The sequence below is a fragment of the Talpa occidentalis genome, unplaced genomic scaffold (genome assembly GCF_014898055.3).
Source record: "Talpa occidentalis isolate TD23 unplaced genomic scaffold, MPIMG_talOcc4v2.1 talOcc4.9, whole genome shotgun sequence".
Taxonomy (NCBI): Eukaryota; Metazoa; Chordata; class Mammalia; order Eulipotyphla; family Talpidae; genus Talpa; species Talpa occidentalis.
The window spans coordinates 100,534,874-100,555,278 of NW_023605305.1; the positions used below are offsets into that span (position 1 = coordinate 100,534,874).

The 20,405-nt window shown below is 37.5% G+C and overlaps 2 protein-coding genes across 5 annotated transcripts in view; one reads left to right on the forward strand and one right to left on the reverse strand.

The window, feature by feature from the left end:
- Positions 1-9,262, reverse strand: part of SASS6 (SAS-6 centriolar assembly protein) — a 25,351-nt gene extending 16,089 nt beyond the window's left edge. For all 3 annotated transcript variants that reach the window (XM_037499445.2, XM_037499444.2, XM_037499443.2), the window contains exons 1-5: positions 8,526-9,262; positions 4,081-4,141; positions 2,469-2,548; positions 1,971-2,075; positions 26-197 (exon numbers count right to left, since the gene is read on the reverse strand). In XM_037499445.2, coding sequence (XP_037355342.1) covers positions 26-197; positions 1,971-2,075; positions 2,469-2,548; positions 4,081-4,141; positions 8,526-8,590 — 483 coding nt within the window. In that variant the 5' untranslated portion in view covers positions 8,591-9,262. The remainder of the gene's footprint in view (positions 1-25; positions 198-1,970; positions 2,076-2,468; positions 2,549-4,080; positions 4,142-8,525) is intronic.
- TRMT13 (tRNA methyltransferase 13 homolog) overlaps positions 8,808-20,405 on the forward strand; it is a 21,955-nt gene continuing 10,357 nt past the window's right edge. Inside the window, exons 1-7 of one of the 2 annotated variants that reach the window (XM_054691408.1) lie at positions 8,808-9,079; positions 11,783-11,829; positions 11,950-12,016; positions 18,313-18,375; positions 19,202-19,271; positions 19,423-19,529; positions 19,857-20,024. In XM_054691408.1, coding sequence (XP_054547383.1) covers positions 8,933-9,079; positions 11,783-11,829; positions 11,950-12,016; positions 18,313-18,375; positions 19,202-19,271; positions 19,423-19,529; positions 19,857-20,024 — 669 coding nt within the window. In that variant the 5' untranslated portion in view covers positions 8,808-8,932. The remainder of the gene's footprint in view (positions 9,080-11,782; positions 11,830-11,949; positions 12,017-18,312; positions 18,376-19,201; positions 19,272-19,422; positions 19,530-19,856; positions 20,025-20,405) is intronic. The other variant, XM_037499449.2, reaches the window with a different exon arrangement.

A 20,405-nucleotide genomic window follows, 5' to 3' on the forward strand; every position in this document is an offset into this window, starting at 1 on the left:
AAAATAAATAAAATTTAAATCTTACCTTGCTACATTTTAAACAGCCTGCTAGAAATTTCTTTATTTCCACATCATTTCCAGGTAAAAGTTTTAGTGAGAGGTGTGTAAGATGCTTAAAAGGATTCGTCTCTACCACATTTAAAAAAGCTGGTGAGTTATCCAAAACGGTTGCTGGAGACACTAATTGTAGCAAAAATCTTTGGAAAGAAAGTATCACGTTTTAATACATTTATGATAGTGAAACTCTCCCATTGAACACTGAGCCCCTTAGAAGTATCAACAAAGATGGCAAGTTGGCATCCCAGAGGTCAACATAAAAAGAGTCTTGATGGCAAAACAGGATAAACTAACGTAAATGATAAAATGGATAAATTGGGCAGGAAAAAAATTAAAAGGACCGATTGGAACACAGAAAATAATCCCCATGAGTTCATGTGAGACAAATAAGAGAAAGCAAAAAAACTGAAAGCAAAAACAAACCAAAAACTGAAGCCATGAAAGTAACTGGAGTAACAACTCTCATTCCAAAAATACATAATATAAAAGTTAGAATTGGACCTTCTTGGTGGCGCAAGAGGTTAAGCACCACACTATGAAGCAATCCACAGCCTCTGCAGCATGAGTTCAATACCCAACCAGCCAGGGAGCAACCTACATGGTGGGGCAGACCTCTCCTGTCTCGCCCGCAGCTCCCCTCAGCAGTGTATTTCAGTCACTGCCTGTTCTATTCCCCACTCTGTCTCTGGTGAATCCTCTCACCCCTCACATCTCTGGCCTGTACCCCAATTCTTGTATGCATAAATAAATAAATCTTTTTTTTTTTTTTAAAGATTTATTTATTTATTTATACAAGCACTGGGTACAGTCAGAAGTGCAGGAGGGTGAGAGAATTCACCAGAGCCAGAGCGGGGAGCAGAGCAGGCAGAAGGACCGAAGGACACTGCTGAGGGGAGCAGCGGGCGGCAGGAGAGGTCTGCGCGCCATGTGGGACCCTCTCCAGCAGCCGGGGATCGAACCAGCGCTGTAGAGGCTGCGGGCAGATTCGCAGCCCAGCGCTCAGCCACTGCGCCACCGGGGAGGCCCTAAATAAATAAATCTTAAAAAAATAAATAACAAAATAAAAGTTAGAATTTTAAAAAGTTAGCACTTATCCTTTTTTGTATGAATTTTCAGGGTAATAAAACAGCCCTAATTGATGAAAGTTCTTCTCTATAGAAGAATTATACCTAATAAAGAATAACAGAAAAATGCACAATTTTTTAATTCCTAATGAAATCATTGATTCAAACAACAATCATTAATTGATACAACCAACAGATAAAAGATTGATGAATTTTACAATGAAGGATCAGGCACTAGGACCACAAGAAAATAAATACACACACACACATACACACACAATATTTTCTTCTGTTTTAACAAGTTAATTATAAGAAGATTTCATGCTTTTTTTTTTTTAACAATTTTTTTTAAAGATTTATTTATGCACACAAGAGCTGGGTACAGGCCAGAGATACAGGAGGTGAGAGGATTCAGCAGAGACAGAGCGAGGAACAGAAGAGGCAGATCAACTGAAGTACACTGCTGAGGGGAGCAGCAGGCGAGTCAGGAGAGGTCTGCTGCACCATGTGGGTTGCTCCCTGGTTGGCCGGGGATGGAACTTGTACTGCAGAGGCTGCGGATTGCTTCATAGTGCGGTGCTTAACCCCTTGCATCACCAGGGAGGCCCCTTTTTTCATGCTGTTTTCGAGTAACTTGTGAAAAGTCTTTGTCAAGATATTAAAAAAATTAAGGTCTAATGTATTTCTGATTTTAATCATGATTTCTTAAAATGTGAGATTTAACAGAGCCCTAATTCCAATTTCTGAAGTAGACAGGGGTACTTACAGAAAATATGTTCCTATCAAGTTGTCTATCAAAGAGTTTGTCTTTAGAGATGTTTAAAGATACAGCGTTCTCATGAGACTTACCTTGGAATTTCTTTGGCTTGTTCTTGAGTACACTGCTGAAGGAGATCAATAAATTTCTGGGGGAAAGCTAAGAAGTCTACAAGAAGACCTTGCTGGAATTTTAAACTACATGGAAGACAGGGGAAAAAAATTTTTTTTTAAATGTAGTTAGTATCTTCAATTATAATTAATCCCTGAAAATCTTTTTTTTTAATTTACTGAATACCCACTATAATCAAGAACTAAGTAAGGAGCTTTGATTTTTATAGCATTTATTCAAAGGTAGGGGGGAAAAGTCAATAAATTAAGTTAAAGCTCAAAATTTCTGACTTGTGTTAAGCAAAAACCTGGTAATGCATGAATGCTTCAAAACGTCCTGAGTAGTTATAGGATAGTGTTCCCCAAAATACTTAAATGTTCCCATTAGGTATGTGCGTCAAAGAGAACAGTACCATATATTCATAAAATCTAGAAAGTTACTTATTCCTAGATTAAAGATAATAGAAAAAAATTAGTTACCTCTGAAAGTCTTCCTCAGATATAACAAGGTTATACAGAAAAAATGGGTCAGTATCATCAGTCAGACGAATAATTAGATCCTAAAAGAAAGACAGTTATTTTTTTTCCAATACATCTGGCTTTTAGAGTAATTTCTTCCTTCCTGCAAGTGACATTTTCCAACAACATCAATGAATCACCATTATCCTTCAGATGCCTTTGTTTTTTGATGTTGCTGGGTTTCCATTTGTCCTGGAAACCTAGAATATTAAATAGGATAAATATTCTGCTCCTTGAGAGCTGCATTGGGGGGGTATCTATAAAAATTAATTCAATTTCAAAAGATGAAAGTTTAGTAATATCATCCTACCAGTGGCTTCGGAATATTTAGACCTCGTCTTCATTGCACTAAGATACTAGGACAAAAATATTCTTCACCACTGACCATATTCAATTATATTTTCAGTTTCCTTCAAGTAACTGTCTGGCATTTTAAAAGTGGCTAATACGCCAACAGAAACAATCAACCATCCACCCCAGGAAAAAAAGGAACATTTGGCTCTCAGGCAGAGGACGGGTATCAGGTGTCATGTTGCCAAGGCTTCTTCGCAAGGACCTATTTTCTGCTATTCCAAGTGGCCTCTGAAATGGAACCCCATCTGTTTTCAGTTTCAAATGAATTAGGTACTTTTCATAAAGACCACTTTACTGGAAAATTTAAAATGTGGCAGATCATGACTGTAGGTAAAGCAGACAAAAAAGCCCACAGATGTGGGTGTTCTTCAGAAAACCTTGGTAGGTGTAAGGAAAACAGGTATAGACCTATGACGGGGGACTAATAAAGAAGAATACATTTGCATTTTGAAATAAAATTTACTTGTGGCTACTGAGGAACTGCTAGGATCCTAGAAAAACTTCCATCATTTATGATTAGAGCTATATATAAACTATACAGCAGGCATAAGGAATAACAGGTAAAAAGTATAATATATAATCTCTATCCCGGAAAATGAACAATCTGGATATTTGCTGTGTTTCAGAATGCCTGCTTTTAAAGCAGCTTCTATTTAAGTACTTCTTGAAATCCACCCAAAGTTCTAAAAGCCAAAAAAATCTGGAGCTGATACTAGCAGGTCCTTGAATATGTTTATGAACAGCTTTGACAGAAAAAATAGATGCTGTAGTTCTTATCCCTCTATTTTGTATTCACCTCTGTTAATAACCCATACTTATGAAAATCATATAGAACAAATGTTTTAAATGTCTCCCTTCAAAAGGCAAAGCAAAAAGATTCAAGAATATCTCCATGCAATGCTCCCACTCATTCTTGTCTCACGTTGCCACCATGAAATGTCAATTCTGTAGAATAGGAATATATATTTTAGCAACTTATATATGCATTGGACAGACCTAAAAAAACTGTTCTCCCAATCGCTAATTCATCCTATATATTTTTGAAATATATGGTATAATAATCTCAGCAGATTCTATCATCGTAAGTTTGCAAATTACATAATGGCCCAAAATGGAAAAGCAAGATGGGTGTAATAAAAGGTATTACATTCTTAAAAATGAAAAAGTTATGTCCAACATATAGAAATTATCAAAGGTCAAAAAAGAAATAAATACCAACCTTTCTGTGAACTGGACTTGAAACTGATTGTAGTTCAATGCTCACTCTAACACTTACTCTCCTGTATAAAAAGATATGCCCAACTATCAGAAATGTTCACATAAAAAGAGTTATCACTGTCATCGGTATTAACTAAAGTTTCCTATCTTAAGCCACAAGATCTTCCATAGGTATCACCCCAAACATGAGCAGATATCTAGAGAGCACACTGGTTTGCTGTAAAATGGGTTTGTTGTAAGGATTAAATGAGATATATGATGTGGAATGCCTAGTACTAGCCTGGTATAAATGTTACTGCCCTGATTCTAAAATAGCATCTACTGAAAGACAAACTGTTAATCTAAATAACAACTTTGCAAATTAAAAATTACCATTTCAAATGATCATTTTGATTTGAATGTTTAGAAATCAGGAAATAATATTCCCTATCCTTATGCATAGACAATTTTTTTTCAGATCCATAAACTTCATCTGTTCAATATAACCACAGAAATAATGCCAACAAATTTATCATCTATTTCAGAGTAACTCTAAATCCTAAAAGGAGAAACCATGACTTTCCACATTCTATACTGCATCTTAGAGAATCCGGTTATCAGAGAGAGGTATGTAAATTAAGGTGCCCATAAACACTATTAATAAATTGGACAAAAATGTTTAAATAATATAGGAATAAAGGTCAAAATCAGTTTTTTAAAAAAATTTCTGCCCAAGTGGTTCTCAAATGATTTTATTAGATGTGTTATTACCTGATGTGCAGGGAAAGAAAAAATAGAATTTGTTCAATTTTAAGTTATCCCTCTGAAAATGTGTTTTAAACCTTTCCTACATTCTACAACTTATAGAGTTAAAAGTGTAAACACAGTAAGTAAATGTTAATGGAAAACTCAGTAGTAGGTGAATAAAGGTAAATTGAACTATCTAGACTTCATACCTATAATTTTATATTAATCTAAAATGTGTCAGTTTAAATTTCTTATTGAACATATGATAATGGATGTTAAATCAGTTTGTATAATGCCACAACCTGTACCAGTTATCTGAAAAGAGACAAGCAGTGCTGATGAATAACACAAAGAGAGGAAGAATTATCTTTAAAATGAGAATGTTTTATTTCTATTTTTCTAATAGTAGAGCAATATGTGTGAGACAGATTAGAGTTTTACTCCAAATTCACTTAAATTAAGCATATTTAGGAGGCAAAACTTTCCATTTGTAATATAAGAGGACTAAGTTAGGTTTGTGAGGACCTTTTTCTGCTCAACAATCTCTTTATTTTTGGTTTTTATCTTTGGATGATTTCAAGTACATGATTTCCATAATGGAGTGACATTAAAGTTGATAAGTAACTTTGATTAGTAATTTATAGTTTTAAAAAAGTCCTATCATACTTGATAAATTTGTAAAAAAAATTCAAGTGTCTATTTAATAAGTTTTTTATATGATACTTGAAGAGTTATATTAACATAAATTTCCAATCATATTAATAATATTGTTGCATATATTCTATGTGTCTGTACACATTAGATGTTCAGAAGAAAAAAAAAATACTCCCCATGTTTACTTCAAAAGCCCTGTGTAAAAATATCCTGTAAAAAGATAAGAGTCTTCAGAGTATATGGTATCTGAAATCTTATTTTTTCTGTTGTAATGCTCAATGTCATAGAACACTATAAAACAAATAAAAACTCAATAAAAAGTTTTATTTCTCAAAACACATGCCATACTATGAACAATGTGTAAATCTATACAACATCCTATCAGTTAGATTTGGCACTAGCAGAACTGGATTCTAGCCTACCTCTGCCACCTGGTAGCTGTGATCTGAAACTCTCAAGTCAAACAAATAAGCTACTCTAAGCCAGGTAATGTGCTGGGTGCTAGGGATACAAACAGAAATAAACATGATCCATGTCCTCAAATCGAGATCAGATTAAATGACTTTACCCCAGATTTGCTTCTGATTGTATTTTGGTGTTACAACAGGGGGAGGGAAGTATGTACTGAGTACATAGATGAGACTTTATATGTATCATCTGATTTAACAGAGAAACTTAAGTAAATATTATCTCTGCCATAGAAGGAAGAACCTGGCTTAGAGTTACAGACTTATTGAAGGACACATTGCAGGTCCATTCAGAAAATAACAAGTAGATTGGGATAAGCAGCCTAGGAAATAAATGAAAAGCAGCAGGTAGGTAGGTGTCAAACCACAAGCTTCAAAATTGTGCATCATTTTTTTCTTTAGATAGAGTAAAATCTAAGAGAATTTCCTTCTGAATGATTTTAGTGTATTTAGACTATTTCATGAAATAATCACACTTTATTAACAGCTCAAGTTTAGTGAGTGCTTGTGATGCTCCTGGTACTGTCTGAGGTATTTTTATATGTATTAACTCATTTAATGCTCATAATAACTCCAAGAGGGAAGCACAGAGAATTAAAAAAAAATAGAAAAAATTGTACAAAACCAAAGAGTTAATAATTGGCTGAACAGGGCTATAAACCCAGATATTCTGGCTCCAGAGCCTGAACCCTTAACCTGTGTTCTGCTACCTCACCAAGAAAAAGCTTTTTGTTTCCCCTATTAAAGTGTTAACCCCTTGAGGGACAAAACAGTGATATTGTTTTATTTACGGGAAAGAAGGTGATACAAGGGTAGAGGGTCGGAGCTTTATATTCTTAGAACTGAGGACACTGTCTGGTAAGCATTAGCAAATATTTGTTGAGCTACTCCAGCCTTGAGTAGGTAACTAAAGAGTTTGGAATGTTTTTTCTAGAGGTCAGGGGTCAACAAACTTTTACTACACAGGGACAGATAGTAAATATTTTAGTTTTTTTTTTTTTTTGCAGTACATAAGGTTTCTGTTGCAGTTACTTATCTCTGCCTTTGTAGTTTAAAAGTGGTCATAAATAATCCTTAAATAAAAGAGAATGGTTATGTTCCAATAAAACTTTATTTACAAAGACAGGCAATGGACCATCTGGACCATGGGCTCTCTTTCCTACAGGAACAAATGAAACAAGAGGGGTAAAAAGAATAAAATTATAGTTTAAGGAGATATCTATGAATGACAATATAATGAAATGGAAAAGAACAAGGAGTTTCAATACTGGATTCAAAAATGACACCTCCCACCTTTTCCATAGTCATTCTAGAACAGTACTGTTCAAGAGAAATACAATGGAGGCCACAAATAAGATCCATGCACATAACTTTAAAATTTCCAGATGCCAAATTAAAAAAATTGAACAGGTAAATTACTTTTAGTAATATTCTATTTAGCCCAACATATCCAAAATACTGTCACCTTAAAATACAATCAATACAAAAATGACAGGTAGTTTACATGTCTGTGTCAATAAATCCTCAAAACCCACTATGCACTTTGTTCTTGCAACACATCCACTGGAATTAGCTTGATTTCAAATAGAGGATCGTCACAGGTGGTTCCCATAATGGACAAAAGAATGACCGACTGAATAACCTATAGACCTCCATATGCAGCTGCACTATATAATATTTTCATTTTACTGGCAACTCAATAAATCAGTCTTTATTTTTTGTATGTCATATTTCCACACCATTTACTTTCCACCTACATTTTCACACTTGGTCCTCCTAACAACAATGTGGGTAGGCTTCAACCAACCAGGCATATTACCTGTTTTACAAATGTGGAAACGAGGTTCAGAGAACTTCATAAGGTGAGAACTGAGACAAAATTGTAAACCTCTTCTAATCAAGTATCTCTACTTGAGCCTGTTAGCATCACCTCCCTAATCAAACTTACAATTTTGCATTCGTCGGTAAAACTGCCTTTATCTCCTCCCCTACACTGCAGACTCCACAAACACAAACACCCTTTTTCGTGATCACTGTATCCGCAGTGTCCTGCAAGGTGTTTTGCAAGTATGTAATATTAATCCAACTAACAAACGAATGAATGAAGTGTCTAGTTTCCCCGGCTGTTTGCAGTCGATTAAACACAACTAGTTTTCAGTGACTAACGTGAAGACAAGGACTAAACCACAGAAATGACATTTTTAAAGCTGAAGCTTAAATTGACTTCCAACATTATTCAAGACAATGTGGAATAAAATTTGGGAGCCAGGGCCTGAGTTCTAATGCCCTGAATTCAGTGGGAGCCTTCACAAAAATCGTCTCACCTGTCTGGCCAGAGTTGCTACCTGTCAAAAGGTGAGGGTAGTAGAGCTCTATAATCTCCAGCCCGTTCAAAGCTAAAGATTTTTGACATTAAATTCAGGAGGGCCGGACCCCAGATCTTCACACCCTTACTTCCGCGCCCTCAAACAACGGCCGGGCAGGCAAGCAACCATTAAGTCTCAGGGAGGCCGGGGGGACCCACTGGCCAGGGCCGCCATGTTTCCCTCTTGGCCCAACCCCAACGGCCACCCGCGGGCCCCGGGGGACGCGCCCTCACCTCTCCTCGCAGTCTTTGCATTTCACCTGCAACGGGACTATCTGCTGGAACAAAACCTGGCTCATGGTGGACTGTTGCCCCGGCTAGCTTGCCGAAGAGTCCAGCAGGCCCGGCCCGCGGTACACGGGTAAAAGGCGTCCGGGTCCTCCGCTCGAGTTTGAGTTTGGCGCTCGGCTTCCGCGGAGGAGGCGGGGAAAGAGAAACGGAGGGAAGCCGGGGAAGTGTGTACCTCGCCGGCCACCATCGGCTTCTTCCGGTTTTGCAAAGACTGGCGCGGTAGTTCCGGGCATTCACCTGAGTGGCGGATCCCGCGGCGGCCATATTTGTTAAGGGAATGGGACCCGCGGGAAGCTGCCAACTTTTCCTCTCTTCCCCTGTTCCTCGCCGCCTGAAGGGAGCCTTGAAGTATGGCGTCTTCTGTGCCCACGCCGCGCGCGACTGGCTTTCCGGCGGAGGGGCGATGCGGTTATTACGTGGAAAAGAAGAAGCGGTTCTGCAGGATGGTGGTGGCCACAGGGAAGAGGTTCTGTGGCGAACACGCCGGAGCCGCGGAGGTCTGGTATCGCTCTTCCCCTCTCGAGAGTCGGAAATAAGTTTTCTGGGCCGGCACCTCCCCGCTGACAGGTTTCTGCTGCTGTGCCCTGGATTTCCCAGCCTTTCCTTTAATAAACGCAGCTGTGCACCCCCTGGGAGCGATGCTGAGCACTAGTGAAGTGCAGTGTTTTACCAAGGAATGCAAGGCGAGGTTTCCCCTCCACGCCAAACTAGCATCTTTCACTCCGCCCACTCTCCCCTCCCTTCGGGGAAGGGATGGTTTAGGAAGAAGAATGGTAAAGAGGCTGAGATCTCTCTTGATTGTGCTCTAATCGTTTCGTGAACGATTATTGCTTCTCTCTAAGGCAGTTGAGGGAAACTTCAAACTTCAAATTTTACTTAAACGTAGTCTTTGGAAAGTCACTTGTAACTACTTTGCTGGAAAGGAGAAGGAAAGATGTAAAAAAAAAACAAACAGCCAAAACTTTAATCTACTTTTAAAATTGGTAGCAGAAAGGGTGCAACTTTGTTCATGACACCAGCTTTGTGCAGACACTAGCCAATGTCTGGAGATATTTGGGACACTTGGAACACTGAGAAGTGTTCTGGCTGTAACATGTGAGAACCAGAGATGTTGCTAAACCTCTTTTTCATGAACAAAGTATATGTAATTGTACTGGCAATCTATATTCTTTTTCTTTTTCTTTTTTTTTTTTTTTGAAGATTTATTTATTTATTTATGCATACAAGAGCTGGAGTGCAGGCCAGAGGTGTGGGAGGTGAGAGGATTCACCAGAGACAGAGTGGGGAACAGAACAGGCAGATTGACTGAAATATACTGCTAAGGGGAGCAGCAGGCAAGTCAGGAAAGGTCTGCTGCGCCATGTGGGTATCTCCCTGGCCGGGGATGGTACTCTTGCTGCAGAGGCTGGAGACAGCTACATAGGTTGCGTCTTAACCCCTTGCGCCAACAGGGAGGCCCTCAGTCTATATTCTTAATATAGGTATATTTCTTTAGAATATATGTAATAGGAAAAATAAGAACAAGAGAAGCAGGATCTTATAGAAAAAGAATAGTCAGACATCTGGTTTCATGACTGCTATTTACATTATTTATCTTTGTTAAGTCAGATGGTGCAGCCTTCTAGGGAATATCCAGTATGAGTCAGCCCGCACACCCCCTTCATCTGCTTGTATCCATCATAACCATAGCTTTGCTTCATATTTTATTTGACCCACCCTTGCCTAGAGTGAAGTGTATTGAAACATGCATTTTTGTGTTGTAGAGTGTGAGAGTACTGTGACTTACAGGGAGAACTCGTTGAAGTTCACCCACTGTTGTATTGACTGGTTTTAAGACCAGCAAACCTCTCTTGACTGAAAATAATATCTTTAATAGGAGAAGGATTTTGTCCTCACTCTATTATAAGCTGTTATACTTAACCTTCACCAGACAGCTGGAAGATGACTGCAGATGGTGACAGTAGTAAAGTATGAATAGGCCCTTACAATTCTGATTGGTGTTTGGTGACGAATAACGTCATGTTGTTACTAGTTCCTTGAAGAAAGAATGCAAAGCACGAAGTGGAAAAACACTTGTAATGAATATGACATAGTTTTCAATGTAAGCATCATACTGAATCTGTAATTTAAAATATAGTTGGGTGTTGTTTCCATCTTTTTTTCCCTAAATGTCATCTTTAGAGGAGTTTTACTCATTGGTTCTCCATTAAGGATGATTTTGCCTTCCAAGAGACACTAGCCAATGTTTGAAGATATTTGGGACACTTTGAACACTGAAGAGTGTTCCAGGATATAATGCGTAAAAAACAGAGATGATGCTAACCCTCTTACAATGCACAGGGCAATCCCCCATACAAAAGAATGATCTGGCCCAAATGTCCTAAGTGCCAAGGTTGAGAAAACCTGTTTCTAAACAAACAATAAATCCTAAAAGTGCTTTTCTCTCCACTCATTGATTAGGCTTCAGAGGATTCGGATATAGTCTTCTCTTTTGTGAAGGTTAGAGTTCAAAATAAGCAAATAAAAATAATGTATAGTATTTAAAAAAAAAAACCTGAAAAATCTCTTATCTTTCCCATAAAATCAAGCATACATACAGTTTCATGAGTAGTCAGGGAGGCAGATCAGAACTGAAATATATGGAGAAAGAACTTAGCTTTTATTGTATACCCAGAACTTCTTTAACTCTTAGCTCACTTAATTTTCACAAACCTTAGAAGGTAAGACATAATATTGCCATCTTTCAGATCAGATAGTAAGTGTACCTCAGGACTTAGAGTTAGGCATTGATAAAATTGAAAATCATATCTAGGCAGTCCAGCTGACTTGTGGTTTTAGCTATTATACTATCATGTTATATCAGATTTGTATGAATGTTGGATAGAATTGCCAACACTATTAATTTTCCTTTATTTTTTCCTTGTCCATATAGTTAAATCCATGTAACTTAGAAATGACCTCTTACATAATTGAAGCTTCAGGCCTTGTACAGAGTAATATTTCCTTATATATACATAAATCATTTGCATTGCAGATTTTTTTCTTAAATCCTATGATTTGGTTTTGCCAATGTTTTATTAGTATCCTTTCTTACCATGTTTGAGAAATGCATAAAATTATAATTACATTGAAATTATATCTAGTATTTGTAAGTAAGAACTTAATATTTTATTGAAATAAATATTTCTTTTCTTTGTTAGGAAGAAAATTGTCGGAAAAGAATCCTGTGTCCTTTAGATCCAAAACAGTAAGTATGGATCAGAGAAGGGAAACAATAATTGTCACAGGTTTATTTTAAATAATTTTTTGTGCTCGAAAAAGTAATTGTCATAAGTCTTATTTTAAATCATTTTCTCTTTAAATTTAGCACAGTATATGAAGACCAACTAGCAAGGCATTTGAAAAAATGTAACTCAAGAGAGAAGCCAAAACCCGTAAGTGTTTGATTAGTAAAATTGAATGGTGATATGTGTGGCATGCAGTGTTTATATGCACTTAGTAGATTACAAATATGAATATGAAGATTCTTTCTGCAGAAGACTTGAATATGGTAAATGCATTTGAGTATACATAAAGTATCAGACTGAATCCACTTATAGTCCTATTTCAGATCATAGAATTTTATGGAATGAAAGTGTTATTAGAGAATAATTTCAAAGTATACTTATATGAAAATATTTACTTGGTGTCTACTAAATTTACTTCAGTAAATTATGGTCCCAGACTTCAAGAAACTGATTGAGGCCAGTAAGTAAACTTGTGAATAGTGGGCATTATTTAATAAGGTCAATGAAAGAATTAGTATACATGTGAGAAGAGTACATATTTGCAGTAAAATTAAATCCAAGGGCATAGGAAAGACATCTCAGAAGGAATAACACTTGAACTGAGCCTTGGTTTAGAAAAAAATAAAAAGGATAAAAGAGTCATAGGTACATAGGTGGAAAGAACTACATATGCCAAGGCAGAAGCTTAGAAGCCACATGAGACCTTCAAGGAGCTTGAACTTTATTCTGTAAGATATGGAGAACCACTGAAAGAATTTAAGCTGGAGAAATATGTGTTCAGATATACCTTTAAAAACATTTTCTTATAGCAGTGTGGGAAGGTAGTGGTCAATCAGGAAGACTGATTTGTGCCTATTGCTTAAATTCAGGTGGGACATGATAAGAGATTTAAAGTGGATAGAAATGGTGGGGAATAAATACAAGAAATATCTATGTTATGGAATCAATAAAACCTAGTGACTGAATGGGGAGAAATTTGGATTTGGATCTGTGAGTCTGAAACTCAGAAGAGAGGTGAGCAAATAATCAAGATTTGGAAGTCAGATACATATATAGATGGAGCTTTGAATTTTTACGTTATCCAGCCTAAGAGAAGAGAAGACACTTTTTTATTTAATAGATATTTATTGAAAACTTATGCCAGGGCCTCCCCGGTGGCGCAGCAGTTGAGCACTGGGTTGCGAAGCTGCCCACAGCCTCTGCAGCACCGGTTCGATCCCCAGCTGCTCCCCAGCCACCGGCGGAGGGTCCCACATGGCATGCAGACCTCTCCTGCCGCCCGCTGCTCCCCTCAGCAGTGTACTTCGGTCCTTCTGCCTGCTCTGCTCCCCACTCTGGTGAATTCTCTCACCCTCCCGTGCTTCTGACTGTACCCAGTGCATGTATAAACAAAACAAACAAACAAATAAATAAATAAACAAAACATGCCTCTATTAAAATAAATAAATAAATAAATAAATGTTCTTTACATTAAAAAAAAAAAAGAAAGAAAACTTATGCCAAACATTGTACTAAATATTCTACTGAGTAGACAAATAATCTAGTGGGCGAGACAGAAAGTGCACTATTATGTGTGTTAAAATAGATTTAAGTATAGAGTACTATGAAAGACTAAGGATGGAGAGCCTAATCATCTTTTAAAATATAGGGGCAGGGGTTGAAAGGTGTGGGAGGCATTAGGGAGGCTTCTCTAAAGAAATGTCATAAGGTGCAACCTACAAGTCAAAGGAGAATCAGCCAGACAAGGAAGAAAACATGAAGTGAGAGAATACATAGCTGTATCTGGGACTGGGCATTTCACATGATCAGCGTATGGAATACAAGTGGAGAGTGAGTAGAAGATGAGACCTGACTGAGAGCTAGGAAGCCAAGCATGATCCAAGGTCAGAACTCTAGATGATACTGACATTAAAAAGTGAGCTGCTAATAGGAACCATAGAAAAACATTGAGAAGAGATGACTTCTTAGTAGGACAGTGAAAAATGAGAAAAGCATGGTGTAGGAGAAGCCAGAAGATGGAGAATAGCAAAGAGTGATCAATAGTGTCTTACACTAAAAGGGTATCAGGTGAGGTAGGAGCAGAAAAGAACCCGTTGAATTGGCAATATGGTGATAGTTAAAGAGCAAAGACTTCAGCAAAATGCATAGTTAATGGATTGGTGTGGGAATAAATCAGACTGGGATGATATATGAGTAAATGGAAAATAAGGCAGTAGAAATCACTGTTTTTTTTTAAAGATTTATTTATTTATTTTATACAAGAACCGGGGTACAGGCCAGATGCACGAGAGGGTGAGACAGAGACAGAGTGGGAAACAGAACAGGCAGAGTGACAAAATACACTGCTGAGGGGAGCAATGGGTGAGACAGGAGAGGTCTGCGTTGCCATGTGGGACCCTCACCGGCCGGCCGGCCAGGATCGAACCAGTGCTGCAGAGGCTGCGGACAGCTTCACAGCGTGGCACTCAACCGCCTGCGCCACCAGGGGAGGCCCAGAAATCACTGTTTTAGATTATTCTCTTGAGAAACTTGGCTGTTAGTGAAACTTGAAAGTTAGAATGGCAGAGGGGAGGGTAGGATATAGGGAGTGTGTTTCAAAACGCGAGAACATTTAATATTTATTTATTTACTCTTTGTTAAGAGTAATGAGCCACTAGAGAGGAAAAAATTAACAGCACATCATTGATGGTGTGAGACACTCAGGAAGCAGGCATAAATAGGGAACAAGAGTAGGGGAAGAAATAGCTCTTTCACTGATCTAGATGACAAGGAGTTAAAGGCTGGATATCAGTTCAGGCAAATTGAGCCATCAGGAGGTTTAAATGAGAAAGTTGTCATTTGATAGCTACACTTTTCTTGTTGAAATAAGAGATTGGTCATTAAACGGGATGATGGTGGAGTAGGAGATTTAAGAAGAAATGTGAACGTTTAGATTATTCTGAATGTTACGAAGAATAGTTGCTGGGCATCTTTAAAAGTCAGACTGAGAATAGATATACTAAATTTGAATTGGCACCAGTCCAAATGACTGGCTGGTTTTACTTCAACTGGGCAGATATCGGGAGTTGTAAGTCACATTAGTGCAGTCATTAGGTTTTGAAAGGGTGGGAGTGACAGAAGGACCAGATTGTGAAATACAATGATAAAGATGATACTGGACATCCAGAATGGATGACATGAAAAGAAAGCAGACTAGCTGAGAAGGAGTAAATAGAGGCCTTGAAAAGATGGAAGAATATGATTTGAAAAATCACTGTACTTTGCACAACCATAGTACAAAGATATTGTCAGAGAGTGGACAAATGAGGTTTAAAATTTTGGAGGTTAAGTGGTTCACAATAATGCTAGAGTCTGGGAGACTGAAAGTAGTATGTTCAAGTGCAATGAATGTCATTAGAATTAAGAAGGTCAAGCAGAGCTGTGATGTTGGGTGACTCAAAAAGCTAGTTATATTGTCTAGACTTAATGGAAAGAATGAGTTGGTGTCAAAGTCCCTAATAAGTGTTAGACAATGACCAACCGATTGAAGGTTGACAATCACTGGGAGATTTAAAAGATGATTTAACAGCTTGGTATTTTTCCAGGGTGGGGTCATTAACGTGTGAATGGGACAGTTGTGTCCTGCTGTCCTGTGCATTTCAAAGCATCCCTGTATTTAGCACTCTGGGCCACTAAGCAGCAGCTGTCAGTAGCCCTTGTCAGTGAGTATGAAAGATCTGACATTTAATCTTATTTTCAAGCTAATAAATTAACCTGCCACCAGTCTGTAGCTGCAAGCAGAAGATATGAGACTTCTGCACTTTTTACTCACTATATAGCAAGAAGCTTGAGTTTCTTGTCTGTATGAATTCTTGTTTTCCAAGGGACACAGACTCAACACAGAGGGACCCGGGCGGATGCTACACATTTGTGCATATTTTGTGTCATAGCTGAAGAACCCCAAGCTTAGGAAATATAAATCTGTTAAAATGGGCAGTAAGCAAAGCTGTCTGACCTTTCTTTCATCGATGGACATTTCTTTACTATACTGTACAGTAAACAGGCCTGCCCTCTGCTGTTGGAAACACTATTTCTGTCAAAGTTGCTTGGTATATAAACATCCTGGAAAAGATAGTCTAACACAAAAGTGGTCAGTTTTTCTACCAATAAGACTTGCAGAAGATTGAGAAACCCATGGAGAACTGTTTCCCAACAGCATGTCTCTGTCATCTTCATAGCAAAACATCTCATACGTTTTCAAATGCGTCCCAATTGAGAAACTCTATGCCAGATGTCATAGCTTAAAAGAAAGTATTTTTATGTTAAAATGTGTAGAAGAGGGCCTCCCCTGGTGGCACAGTGGTTGATCGCTGGGCTGTGAAGCTGCCCACAGCCTCTGCAGCACCAGTTCGATCCCCGGGCCGATGGCAAGGGTCCCACATGGTGCGCAGACCTCTCCTGCCACCCGCTGCTCCCCTCAGTAGTGTACTTTGGTCCTTCTGCCTGTTCTGCTCCCCACTCTGGCTCTGGCGAATTCTCTCACCCTTCCATGCTTCTGACTGTACCCAGTGCTTGTATAAATAAATAAATCTTTAAAAAAAAAAAAAAAGATGGCAACAGCCTCTTAGTAAAAAGAAAGGATGTTCTTTACTTTCAAGAATGCTTGGAGGTTATCTTTCTTATGTGAGTGCCAGGTTTTAGTTAAAGCAAACAAGTGGAATATGTGTTCTGGGAAAAGTTTAAGAGAATAGGCGAATTTATTAAAAAATGGAATATACCCTGCACAGATTCCATTGCATGCCAGGATACAGTGGAAAGGAACAGGAGAAAGCAGTGGGGTGAGAGAGAGGAAAGAAATGCAGAATAGTATTTTGTACACTGCAACATGGAATTTAGGAGCCAGGTAGTTTTCTCACTATTCTGCTTTAATTTGTAAAATATATATATATATATATATATATATATATATATATATAAAAAAATTGGTAATCTTTTTCAGTATAGTTTTCACATTAAAATACAGTTACCTGGAGCATTCTTTATAACTATTTTAAACTAAGAGTTCATCAGACTATAATAGTTGGGTTCATTTTTGATTACAGTGTTGCCAGTCATCCAACAAAACAGTTATACCTGCAGTCTTGGCCTGTTCCACTCAATTATCTATTTCCATTATTACCCATATCTGTAAAGATTCCATAATACAGTCAGCGTATTACCTTCTTGTCATCTGTGTAACAAAAACCTATTACTATATATACTGTCTTAATTTAATAGTTTTTCACTTTTAAAATAAGATTTGTAGAAATAGTACTGTTTCATTCATCTGAATATATGTGGTTCAGTAGTATACTAGCCTTATATAGCTATTTAAATTTGAGTTAATTAAAATTAAATAAAATTGAATGTCTGATTCCTCAATCCCACTAGTTATATTTCAAGGCTAGGACTACCATGTTGACCAGGGCAGACAAAGAATATTTTCATCATAGCAGGAAGTTCTATTGGATAATATCAATCTAGATCTTTACCTAGAATCTTTCCCTCTGAAAATTAACTATTAAGATCTCATCATGTTTATTTAAGCAACACGGTATCACTGGGTATTTCTATTTTTTTATGTAATTAGCATTTTAAAATGGAAGAAATCAGACCTAAACGTTGTATCTATACTTTATCTCAGATACCACCTAGCTGATTAGCAACTGTGTTTAGTTAGTACTTTGTACTTTAGCACCATAAGTAAAGCTGGCAGAGTCCTTAGTCTGCTACGGAAAAGTAAAAACTCTTAAATAAGTTATTAAGGAATTTCTTTAGACTATAGTTTATTCAAATAACCATCATACTAGAAAATAAGATCCATGAAAACAGATTTTTTGGTCTGTCCTTTTCTCTATTGTGGTGAATCTGACTGTAATATGTTCAGTAATGATTTAATAAGTAAATGAATGGGAGAAAGGGAAGGAGGTGGATACAAAGTATAGGAAGAAGGGAAGGATCAGGTTTTTTTTTTTTTTTAGGTTTTTTTTTTGTATAATTATTTTTATTTTAACATTTATCATTTTTAAAATTTTTTTAGACAATATTTGCTTCCCCCCAGCCCCTCCAATTGATCCACATAGAATTTCCTTCCCCAAGGCACCCGTGCACCATCACCTCAGTCCCCTGTGTGCCTCCCTCCCTCCCTCTGATCCCTTTCCCTCCTCCTCCCCTGCGGGATGTCTCTGGTTTATAATTGTTTTGCTTTGTTGTGTTTTGTACTATTATTATTATTTTTTTACATTGATATCTTATTTGGTTCCCCTATATTCCTATTACAAAAGTGAAACCATCTGATATTTTTCTTTTTTCTTCTGGCTTATTTCACTGAGCATAATTTGGGAAGGATCAGTTTTTTAGCTTAATTGTTGTGAGCACTTCATATTAAAACAATGTTTTTGTGTTTTTTTGTTGTTTTTCTTAAGGACTTCTTTATTCAAGATATTAATGCAGGCTTAAAAGATGAAACAGAAATACATGAAAAATTGGTAAGTATTTAATACTTAATTTTACTTTTTTTTTTTTAAGATTTATTTATTTATGCATCCAAGAGCTGGGGTACAGGCCAGAGATGCAGGTGATGAGAGGATTCACCAGAGACAGAGTAGGGAACAGAACAGGCAGATCAACCAAAATACACTGCTGAGGGGAGCAGCGGGTGAGAGAGGAGAGGTCTGCTGTGCCATGTGGGTTGCTCACTGGCCGGCCGGGAATCGAACTCGTGCTGCAGAGTCTGTGGATTGCTTCATAGTGTGGTGCTTAACCCCTTGTGCCACCAGAGAGGCCAATACTTTTTTTTTTTATAATTTTATTTTATATTTTTTAATTTATTTATTTATTTATTTTTATAGAGGCATGTTTTATTCATTTATTTATTTGTTTGTTTGTTTTTGTTTATACATGCACTGGGTACAGTCAGAAGCGCGGGAGGGTGAGAGAATTCACCAGAGCCAGAACGGGGAGCAGAGCAGGCAGAAGGACCGAAGTACACTGCTGAGGGGAGCAGCGGGCGGCAGGAGAGGTCTGCGCGCCATGTGGGACCCTCCTCTGGAGGCCGGGGAGCAGCCGGGGATCGAACCGGCACCGCAGAGGCTGCGTGCAGCTTCTCAACCCAGCGCTCAACCGCTGCGCCACCAGGGAGGCCCAAGGCCAATACTTAATTTTAAAAGATATTTCATGAGCTATCTCCATTATTGTAAATAAACCATGCTCCAATTTTTGTGTGCAATAAATCAGTTGTTTCAAATTTCCATAAGAATCATTAGTAGTAATGGTTAGTTCCTAAACTAGCTCATGCCTCATTTTTGTACATAGGTTCCAATTTCTTCTCTCTCTGAAGAGCACTTGGAAAACTTAATTAAGAAATTGAGAAGAGCAAGTGAAAGTAAGTCTGTCTAAAGTTTCAAATCAAAAATTTTTAAGAGTAATTTGGTAGTGCATGAGTTAATACCAGTGTGGTTTAGAAGATGTCACAGCACTGTTCAGAGCTGTATGGTTTCATGTTACATAAGCTATTGTGCTTATATTTGGCACAGGTTTGAACTCTACACTTAAAGATCAAATTATGTCCCATCCAGCACTGCATGATGCCCTTAATGACCCTAAAAATGGTGATTCTGCAACCAAACACCTGAAACAGCAGGTATGTTTAGGCCATAGTGACTCAGTTAAAAATTACCTCTTGTTCATTTTTCAAAAGCTAACATTCTGTTTTTTTCTAGATAATGGTTAAGGAGATTTTGTTTAGTTTATCTTTCAGGGTATAGAATTTTTCCATTTCTTTAATAGAAACACACTATATGTATGAACATATGAAAAAAAGTGGTATAGTTCTGAGAAGTGTTAAATGTTTAAAAACTACAGATCAACGTGAACATTGCTGTGCCTTCTGTAGAAAATTACCTTGCTGTTTCCCATTTGAGCCAAATGTGTTTTGCTGTGGTGTAAAATAATCTTGTGAAGTTTGCAGGCTTCTATTTTAGGTAACATTGAAAAATTAAAGTTACTTGGTCCAAGAAGATGCTTCGTTGAATTTGGAGCAGGAAAGGGAAAATTATCTCACTGGGTTGATATTGCCTTAAAAGATGCTGAAAAAGTTCACTTCATCCTAGTAGAAAAGGTGACCACAAGATTCAAGGTAAGTGAAACCATTGCATTGTGTTTGTAACCAAACTTTGCACTCCTCTTGTTAAAAAAAACAAAAAATGATACTCAGACATCTTCTAAAGAACATGAATTTATTGTGTTCATTTGATGTGATAGTTTGTTTTCTAATTATATTGAGGACTTAAACTGAAGGGAATTTTTTTTAATCTAAATTTTGTTGTGAGTCCATTGATCTAAGTTCTTAAAATTATTTGCAAAGGAGGCATGTATTGAGCATACACCTAGGCACCATGATAGGCATTAGGTGGATTATGCAAGGTCTCTGTGCTCTATTATATTTAGAAAAGAGAGATAGAAAAATGATTATAGAAAGTGTTAAAACATGAAAAAAGTCTGCCCAGAGTACACTGTA